The 10,552-nt window shown below is 44.0% G+C and overlaps 1 protein-coding gene across 1 annotated transcript in view; it reads right to left on the bottom strand.

Moving 5' to 3' along the window:
* The window catches only part of LOC115181891 (uncharacterized), a 10,932-nt gene extending 1,250 nt beyond the window's left edge, over window positions 1-9,682 (bottom strand). Inside the window, exons 1-5 of the mRNA XM_029743578.1 lie at window positions 9,176-9,682; window positions 5,779-5,850; window positions 4,294-4,413; window positions 3,885-3,938; window positions 3,662-3,745 (exon numbers count right to left, since the gene is read on the bottom strand). Coding sequence (XP_029599438.1) covers window positions 3,662-3,745; window positions 3,885-3,938; window positions 4,294-4,413; window positions 5,779-5,850; window positions 9,176-9,376 — 531 coding nt within the window. The 5' untranslated portion in view covers window positions 9,377-9,682. The remainder of the gene's footprint in view (window positions 1-3,661; window positions 3,746-3,884; window positions 3,939-4,293; window positions 4,414-5,778; window positions 5,851-9,175) is intronic.
* Between the last annotated feature and the right edge of the window lie 870 nt (window positions 9,683-10,552).

The raw sequence follows: 10,552 nt of genomic DNA on the forward strand, positions 1-10,552 counted from the left end.
GTAGAGCTCTTTAGGTTTAGGCTGGGTAACTATAGAGCTCTTTGGGTTTAGGCTGGGTAACTATAGAGCTCTTTGGGTTTAGGCTGGGTAACTATAGAGCTCTTTGGGTTTAGGCTGGGTAACTATAGAGCTCTTTGGGTTTAGGCTGGGTAACTATAGAGCTCTTTGGGTTTAGGCTGGGTAACTATAGAGCTCTTTGGGTTTAGGCTGGGTAACTATAGAGCTCTTTGGGTTTAGACTGGGTAACTATAGAGCTCTTTGGGTTTAGGCTGGGTAACTATAGAGCTCTTTAGGTTTAGGCTGGGTAACTATAGAGCTCTTTGGGTTTAGGCTGGGTAACTATACAGCTCTTTGGGTTTAGGCTGGGTAACTATAGAGCTCTTTGGGTTTAGGCTGGGTAACTATAGAGCTCTTTAGGTTTAGGCTGGGTAACTATAGAGCTCTTTAGGTTTAGGCTGGGTAACTATAGAGCTCTTTAGGTTTAGGCTGGGTAACTATAGAGCTCTTTGGGTTTAGGCTGGGTAACTATAGAGCTCTTTAGGTTTAGGCTGGGTAACTATAGAGCTCTTTAGGTTTAGGCTGGGTAACTATAGAGCTCTTTAGGTTTAGGCTGGGTAACTATAGAGCTCTTTGGGTTTAGGCTGGGTAACTATACAGCTCTTTGGGTTTAGGCTGGGTAACTATAGAGCTCTTTGGGTTTAGGCTGGGTAACTATAGAGCTCTTTGGGTTTAGGCTGGGTAACTATAGAGCTCTTTGGGTTTAGGCTGGGTAACTATAGAGCTCTTTGGGTTTAGGCTGGGTAACTGTAGAGCTCTTTGGGTTTAGGCTGGGTAACTATAGAGCTCTTTGGGTTTAGGCTGGGTAACTATAGAGCTCTTTGGGTTTAGGCTGGGTAACTATAGAGCTCTTTGGGTTTAGGCTGGGTAACTATAGAGCTCTTTAGGTTTAGGCTGGGTAACTATAGAGCTCTTTAGGTTTAGGCTGGGTAACTATAGAGCTCTTTAGGTTTAGGCTGGGTAACTATAGAGCTCTTTGGGTTTAGGCTGGGTAACTATACAGCTCTTTGGGTTTAGGCTGGGTAACTATAGAGCTCTTTGGGTTTAGGCTGGGTAACTATAGAGCTCTTTGGGTTTAGGCTGGGTAACTATAGAGCTCTTTGGGTTTAGGCTGGGTAACTATACAGCTCTTTGGGTTTAGGCTGGGTAACTATAGAGCTCTTTGGGTTTAGGCTGGGTAACTATAGAGCTCTTTGGGTTTAGGCTGGGTAACTATAGAGCTCTTTGGGTTTAGGCTGGGTAACTATAGAGCTCTTTGGGTTTAGGCTGGGTAACTGTAGAGCTCTTTGGGTTTAGGCTGGGTAACTATAGAGCTCTTTGGGTTTAGGCTGGGTAACTATAGAGCTCTTTGGGTTTAGGCTGGGTAACTATAGAGCTCTTTAGGTTTAGGCTGGGTAACTATAGAGCTCTTTAGGTTTAGGCTGGGTAACTATAGAGCTCATTAGGTTTAGGCTGGGTAACTATAGAGCTCTTTGGGTTTAGGCTGGGTAACTATAGAGCTCTTTGGGTTTAGGCTGGGTAACTATAGAGCTCTTTGGGTTTAGGCTGGGTAACTATAGAGCTCTTTGGGTTTAGGCTGGGTAACTATAGAGCCCTTTGGGTTTAGGCTGGGTAACTATAGAGCTCTTTGGGTTTAGGCTGGGTAACTATAGAGCTCTTTGGGTTTAGGCTGGGTAACTATAGAGCTCTTTAGGTTTAGGCTGGGTAACTATAGAGCTCTTTGGGTTTAGGCTGGGTAACTATAGAGCTCTTTGGGTTTAGGCTGGGTAACTATAGAGCTCTTTGGGTTTAGGCTGGGTAACTATAGAGCTCTTTAGGTTTAGGCTGGGTAACTATAGAGCTCTTTAGGTTTAGGCTGGGTAACTATAGAGCTCTTTGGGTTTAGGCTGGGTAACTATAGAGCTCTTTAGGTTTAGGCTGGGTAACTATAGAGCTCTTTAGGTTTAGGCTGGGTAACTATAGAGCTCTTTAGGTTTAGGCTGGGTAACTATAGAGTTCTTTGGGTTTAGGCTGGGTAACTATACAGCTCTTTGGGTTTAGGCTGGGTAACTATAGAGCTCTTTGGGTTTAGGCTGGGTAACTATAGAGCTCTTTGGGTTTAGGCTGGGTAACTATAGAGCTCTTTGGGTTTAGGCTGGGTAACTATAGAGCTCTTTAGGTTTAGGCTGGGTAACTATAGAGCTCTTTGGGTTTAGGCTGGGTAACTATAGAGCTCTTTGGGTTTAGGCTGGGTAACTATAGAGCTCTTTGGGTTTAGGCTGGGTAACTATAGAGCTCTTTGGGTTTAGGCTGGGTAACTATAGAGCTCTTTAGGTTTAGGCTGGGTAACTATAGAGCTCTTTGGGTTTAGGCTGGGTAACTATAGAGCTCTTTGGGTTTAGGCTGGGTAACTATAGAGCTCTTTGGGTTTAGGCTGGGTAACTATAGAGCTCTTTGGGTTTAGGCTGGGTAACTATAGAGCTCTTTGGGTTTAGGCTGGGTAACTATAGAGCTCTTTGGGTTTAGGCTGGGTAACTATAGAGCTCTTTAGGTTTAGGCTGGGTAACTATAGAGCTCTTTGGGTTTAGGCTGGGTAACTATAGAGCTCTTTGGGTTTAGGCTGGGTAACTATAGAGCTCTTTAGGTTTAGGCTGGGTAACTATAGAGCTCTTTAGGTTTAGGCTGGGTAACTATAGAGCTCTTTGGGTTTAGGCTGGGTAACTATAGAGCTCTTTAGGTTTAGGCTGGGTAACTATAGAGCTCTTTAGGTTTAGGCTGGGTAACTATAGAGCTCTTTAGGTTTAGGCTGGGTAACTATAGAGCTCTTTGGGTTTAGGCTGGGTAACTATACAGCTCTTTGGGTTTAGGCTGGGTAACTATAGAGCTCTTTGGGTTTAGGCTGGGTAACTATAGAGCTCTTTGGGTTTAGGCTGGGTAACTATAGAGCTCTTTGGGTTTAGGCTGGGTAACTATAGAGCTCTTTGGGTTAAGGCTGGGTAACTATAGAGCTCTTTAGGTTTAGGCTGGGTAACTATAGAGCTCTTTAGGTTAAGGCTGGGTAACTATAGAGCTCTTTGGGTTTAGGCTGGGTAACTATAGAGCTCTTTGGGTTTAGGCTGGGTAACTATAGAGCTCTTTAGGTTTAGGCTGGGTAACTATAGAGCTCTTTGGGTTTAGGCTGGGTAACTATAGAGCTCTTTGGGTTTAGGCTGGGTAACTATAGAGCTCTTTGGGTTTAGGCTGGGTAACTATAGAGCTCTTTGGGTTTAGGCTGGGTAACTATAGAGCTCTTTAGGTTTAGGCTGGGTAACTATAGAGCTCTTTGGGTTTAGGCTGGGTAACTATAGAGCTCTTTGGGTTTAGGCTGGGTAACTATAGAGCTCTTTGGGTTTAGGCTGGGTAACTATAGAGCCCTTTGTGGCAACAGTACTTCTGATGTAAAAAAAAAAGGGCTTTCTAAAAAAAAAATGAATTGATTTGAGGAACCTATAAACAAGCTATTAAGGCCAGTCAATGACACATGCTTGCACAGTCTAGCTGTAACACACAGTGATGTTCTGTAACCTGTCTTGAGTGTTATTGATGTGTGATCACTATGGATTAAGAGGTAACGTGGAAACCCCACCTTTTTACTGGCTGCCTTCAGTCTCTGCAGTTGCAGAATGGCTGCATCCTTCGACAGCAGCTCCAAATCTTCCTCTATCTTAGACTGGAAAATAAACACAATGAGTTAGAAAGATTAGGTTGTCGTTCATTACCTCATGCTGACGTGTCCCGTGTGGTTGTTTATTGCAGTTGTGTATGTTTATGTGCTTTGTGTTTGATTGTCAGCGCAGTCCTGTGTTTACCTCATTCACTGGCTTCCCAGCAGCTTCCTGGTACAGCTTTTCACAGGTCTTTTTCTGCAATCAATCAATCAGCCAATCAAACAATCATATCTATTTAAAAAGCTTGTACTTTGTCAGCTGTTGTCACAAATTGCTTTGACAGATTAGTGTGAGTCTTCTACAGACATTAGCTGGGTTTTCAGTACAGTGTAACATAATCACTGAAACACAAGAAGTCTGTGTTTGAGTCTCTACCTTCACAGAGAGATGGTTCATGCATTCACATAGGAAGTGTCCCAAAAACGGCACCCTATTTCATATATAGTGCACTACTTTTAACCAGAGCCCTATGGACCCTGCTCAAAAGTAGTGCCCTATGTAGGGAATAGGGTGCCATTTGGGAGGCAGTTATAATGTTCGAGACACTTACTGGGTGAACGCATTTCTTCACTTCATCCAGCAGGCCCCCAAGGTCAAGATAATTTCTGTCTTGTCTCTGGAGAACTTCCCGATAAAAGTCCAGGATTTTGAGCAGGACACATCCGTGGTACTGGACATGGGAGAGAACAGGAGAATGGACATTGTGTTAGTAAATGTGCTGCCGAGGTCGAGCACGATGGACATGGTGTTGATGGAACTTCTTCATTGCACTCATTCGTCTCAGACTCATGCATGATCCCAGAGCTTGCACCAATAAATCAATCAATCAAATGTATTTTTTAAAGCCCTTTTCACATCAGCCGATGTCAAAGTGCTTTACAGAAACCCAGTCTAAAACCCCAAAGAGCAAGCTATGCAGAGGCAAAAGCACAGTGGCAAAACTCCCTACAAGTCAGGAACCTAGAGAACAACCGGGCTCTGAGGGGTGGCCTGTCCTCTTCTGGCTGTACCAGATAGAGATTATAAACCTAGAGAGGAACCAGGCTCTGAGGGGTGGCCTGTCCTCTTCTGGCTGTACCAGGTAGAGATTAGAAACCTAGAGAGGAACCAGGCTCTGAGGGGAGGCCTGTCCTCTTCTGGCTGTACCAGATAGAGATTATAAACCTAGAGAGGAACCAGGCTCTGAGGGGAGGCCTGTCCTCTTCTGGCTGTACCAGATAGAGATTATCAACCTAGAGAGGAACCAGGCTCTGAGGGGAGGCCTGTCCTCTTCTGGCTGTACCAGATAGAGATTATCAACCTAGAGAGGAACCAGGCTCTGAGGGGAGGCCTGTCCTCTTCTGGCTGTACCAGGTAGAGATTATAAACCTAGAGAGGAACCAGGCTCTGAGGGGAGGCCTGTCCTCTTCTGGCTGTACCAGGTAGAGATTAGAAACCTAGAGAAGAACCAGGCTCTGAGGGGAGGCCTGTCTTCTTCTGGCTGTACCAGGTAGAGATTAGAAACCTAGAGAAGAACCAGGCTCTGAGGGGAGGCCTGTCCTCTTCTGGCTGTACCAGGTAGAGATTATAAACCTAGAGAGGAACCAGGCTCTGAGGGGAGGCCTGTCCTCTTCTGGCTGTACCAGGTAGAGATTATAAACCTAGAGAGGAACCAGGCTCTGAGGGGAGGCCTGTCCTCTTCTGGCTGTACCAGGTAGAGATTAGAAACCTAGAGAGGAACCAGGCTCTGAGGGGAGGCCTGTCTTCTTCTGGTTGTACCAGGTAGAGATTATAAACCTAGAGTGGAACCAGGCTCTGAGGGGTGGCCTGTCCTCTTCTGGCTGTACCAGGTAGAGATTATAAACCTAGAGAGGAACCAGGCTCTGAGGGGTGGCCTGTCCTCTTCTGGCTGTACCAGGTAGAGATTATAAACCTAGAGAGGAACCAGGCTCTGAGGGGTGGCCTGTCCTCTTCTGGCTGTACCAGATAGAGATTAGAAACCTAGAGAGGAACCAGGCTCTGAGGGGTGGCCTGTCCTTTTCTGTGTCAGTCTTACCTTCTTGTGCTTCTTGATCTTGTCAAAGGTGACTGTCTTTAACAGGATCCTGCCATCATGAGACGTGTTTGTCTAGTGAAGGAAACGACAGGTACAGTATGTCAATCCTCTATACAGTCTCATTCACACATGACCCATCAAAATAGAATCTATCTCTGGTTAGCGTACCCATGATTTTACCACTCAAAACTCAAGTTCCAAGCCCTGTCCATAGATGATATTTCAATACATTGAAGTGCATCACAAGCCACAGGGACACACTGAATGGTGTCAGGACGGCAGGATCCATTGTGGAGGACTGCGACATCTGACCCTGATCCTGACACATTCCACATGTTGCCGTACAACGCTTCAGTAAAGTTGTGTTGCTGTTATACACACGTGTATTTCCAGTTATACGGTAATCACATTATTCCTCCAGGTTTAACATTTAGACATCAAGTGACCAAGAGCATTTTCAAATGCATGTGGCTTCACTGGGTAACAGTTTACATTACAGTGTTCCTACTACACTGTTTCTGTCAGTGCAGTGTAATAACTATGGTGTGATACTGTTTATTTAATGTTTATTTCACCTTTATTTAACCAGGTAGGCCAGTTGAGAACAAGTTCTCATTTACAACTGCGACCTGGCCAAGATAAAGCAAAGCAGTGCGACACAAACAACACAGAGTTACACATGGAATAAACAAAACATACAGTCAATAACACAATAGAAAAATCTATATACAGTGTGTGCAAATGAAGTAAGGAGGTAAGGCAATAAATAGGCCAATAGTGGCGAAGTAATTACAATTTAGCAAATTACACTGGAGTGATAGATGTGCAGTTGAGGATGCGCAAGTAGAAATACTGGTGTGCAAAAGAGCAGAAAAACAAATATGGGGATGAGGTAGGTAGTTGGTTGGATGGGCTATTTACAGATGGGCTGTGTACAGCGCAGTGATCGGTAAGCTGTTCTGACAGCTGACGCTTAAAGTTAGTGAGGGAGATATAAGTCTCCAACTTCAGTGATTTTTGCAATTCGTTCCAGTCATTGGCAGCAGAGAACTGGAAGGAAAGGTGGCCAAAGGGAGTGTTGGCTTTGGGGATGACCAGTGCAATATACCTGCTGGAGCGCGTGCTACGGGTGGGTGTTGCTATGGTGACCAGTGAGCTGAGATAAGGCGGACCTTTACCTAGCAAAGACCAACGAGAGCATACCGGTCACAGTGGTGGGTAGTATATGGGGCTTTGGTGACAAAACGGATGGCACTGTGATAGACTGAATCCAATTTGTTAAGTAGAGTGTTGGAGACTATTTTGAAAATGACATCACCAAAGTCAAGGATCGGTAGGATAGTCAGATTTATGAGGGTATGTTTGGCAGCATGAGTGAAGGAGGCTTATTTTCTGGAAAGATGGATCTTTAAAAGTAGAAGCTCTAACTGTTTGGGCATAGACCTGGATGGTATGACAGAACTCTGCAGGTTATCTCTACACTAGATTGCAATTCTGCCCCCTTTAGCAGTTCTGTCTTGACGGAAAATGTTGTAATTGGGGATGGAATCCTACATTGTCTTTGGGGGAGAGGTCCTGATGTAGAGAATACAGTATATATAGAGAGATATACAGTAGTGTACTAATGACGACAGTATATATAGAGATATATACAGTAGTGTACTAGTGAAGACAGTATATAGAGAGAGATATATATATATATACAGTAGTGTACTAGTGAAGACAGTATATATAGAGAGATATACAGTAGTCTGCTGATGAAGACAGTATACAGTTGGCAGGTCAATTAGGAAATCTTCTCTGTGCATGACACAAGTCATTTTTCCAACAATTGTTTACAGACAGATTATTTCACTTATAATTCACTGTATCACAATTCCAGTTGGTCAGAAGTTTACATGCACTAAGTTGACTGTGCCTTTAAACAGCTTGGAAAATTCCAGAAAATGATGTCATGGCTTTAGAAGCTTCTGATATGCTAATTGACATCATTTGAGTCAATTGGAGGTGTACCTGTGGATGTATTTCAAGGCCTACCTTCAAACTCAGTGCCTCTTTGCATGACATCATGGAAAATCAAAAGGAATCAGCCAAGACCTCAGAAAAAAATTGTAGACCTCCACAAGTCTGGTTCATCCTTGGGAGCAATTTCCAAATGCCTGAAGGTACCACGTTCATCTATACAAACAATAGTACACAAGTATAAACACCATGGGACCACGCAGCCGTCATACCGCTCAGGAAGGAGATGCGTTCTGTCTCCTAGAGATTAACGTTCTTTGGTGCAAAAAGTGCAAATCAATCCCAGAACAACAGCAAAGGACCTTGTGAAGATGATGGAGGAAACGGGTACAAAAGTATCTATGTCCACAGTAAAACGAGTCCTATATCGACATAACTTGAAAGGCCGCTCAGCAAGGAAGAAGCCACTGCTCCAAAACCGTCATAAAAAAGACAGACTACAGTTTGCAACTGCACATGGGGACAAAGATTGTACTTTTTGGAGAAATGTCCTCTGGTCTGATGAAACAAAAATAGAACTGTTTGGCCATAATGACCATCGTTATGTTTGGAGGAAAAAGGGAATGCTTGCAAGCCGAAGAACACCATCCCAACCGTGAAACATGGGGGTGGCAGCATCATGTTGTGGGGGTACTTTGCTGCAGGAGGGACTTGTGCAATTCACAAAATAGATGGCATAGGTCTACAAACCTGACTCAGTTACACCAGCTCTGTCAGGAGGAATGGGCCAAAATTCACCCAACTTATTGTAGGAAGCTTATGGAAGGCTACCCAAAACGTTTGACCCAAGTTAAACAATTTAAAGGCAGTGCTACCAAATACTAATTGAGTGTATGTAAACTTCTGACCCACTGGGAATGTGATGAAAGAAATAAAAGCTGAAATAAATAATTCTCTCTACTATTATTCTGACATTTCACATTTTTAAAATAAAGTGGTGATCCTAACTGACCTAAGACAGGGAACTTTTACTCTGATTAAATATCAGGAATTGTGAAAAACTGAGTTTGAATGTATTTGGCTAAGGTGTATGTAAACTTCCAACTTCAACTGTATATAGAGAGATATACGGTAGTCTACTGATGAAGACAGTATATACAGTATAGAGAGATATACAGTAGTCTACTGATGAATACAGTATATACAGTAGTCTACTGATGAAGACAGTATATACAGTATAGAGAGATATACAGTAGTCTACTGATGAAGACAGTATATATAGAGAGATATACAGCAGTCTACTAATGAAGACAGTATATACAGTATATAGAGATATACAGTAGTCTACTGATGAAGACAGTGTATATATATAGAGAGATATACAGCAGTGTACTGATGAAGACAGTATTTGTAATTACAGTTGGTCGGTACTTACGAAGTCTTTCTGGACTTCCTGGATCAGCTCCTGCAGTTTGGCCAGGTCCACACAATGAGAGACACCGTCCTTCACACAGCCTGACCTGGCCCAGGACCGGGCCTCCCTCTGGACCCGGGCAGTAGCACAGTCCTGACCCGTAACAGCCAGAAGGAGGACCAGCAGCAGAGAGAACTGGACCACACTGGACAAACTGGACATACTTATACTGGTTCACCTGGTACCTGCTTCAACTGGTACCTGCTTCAACTGGATCAACTGCTCACCTTGTCTCTGTCTGAATCACCTGGTCACCTGGTTCGTTCAATCTCTGTTTGAATCACCTGATTCAAATGACCTGCCAAATATCTGACCTACAGTACATACAGGATCTGAATCTCTGAATCTCTGATGTACAATCGACTCACTGAGTTTCCTACTCTACTAACTGACTGATTTGAAAGACTGACTGAGCAAATGATTCCCTTCTTCCTCCTCTCAGCAGGTGAGTCAGTCACGTCTGTTCTGTTCTCTGCAGGTGAAGACTCTGGCATTCCTCTCTACAGTCACTAACCTTTATATGCTGCCAGAGCTCCTCCTGATGATGTAACATTACACACACACACATATCTAAACGTGCACACACCCTCCTTCCTTCCCTCCCTCCCTCCCTCCCTCCCTCCCTCCCTCCCTCCCTCCCTCCTTCCCTCCCTCCCTCCCTCCCTCCCTGCATGTTGTCATTCTGTTCTCTGGAATGTGCAACCTGACGACAGAGTCCTTGTTGGTCAGTGCAGTCCCTTGAAACCTGAGGTGGGCAGATTTCTATCCTTTATTAATTCCTGTGGATCCCTCTGGTCTCCTGGTCCTGAGAAGCTGTACTCTATACAGTGCAGGACAACACTAAAGAATTACATTGCGCATCATAACAGATAGTATATGTATGTTTACCATGTCTTCACGTATCAGGGTTACAGTTACAACATGAAACAAGTGAAAGGTGTGGACTTGAGGAGGATTTAACCAGGTCATGACATTTGAAGGTGTTTGCTTTGAATACGGCGTCCTAGATTCTATTTGGTGATGAAACCACAAGTAACGTGCTTTTCTTCAGCAAATAGTTGTAATGAAACAAGAAAATAGTTGCACAATCAGCACACACCCATAACTGTTTACAATGCAAACACCTGAGTGAAATATCATGGCCAGATATTGATTGATTGATAATTGATTGCGGATATTGTGGTGAGGAGAACGATTAGATCTAACTCGGGCGGTGTTTAGATGTTGGTGGCCTGCTCGGCCTGTTCAGCCTCAGAGACAGAGACAGTGATGTTGGTGGCCTGTTCAGCCTCAGAGACAGAGACAGTGATGTTGGTGGCCTGTTCAGCCTCAGAGACA

The sequence above is a fragment of the Salmo trutta genome, unplaced genomic scaffold (assembly GCF_901001165.1).
Source record: "Salmo trutta unplaced genomic scaffold, fSalTru1.1, whole genome shotgun sequence".
Classification (NCBI taxonomy): Eukaryota; Metazoa; Chordata; class Actinopteri; order Salmoniformes; family Salmonidae; genus Salmo; species Salmo trutta.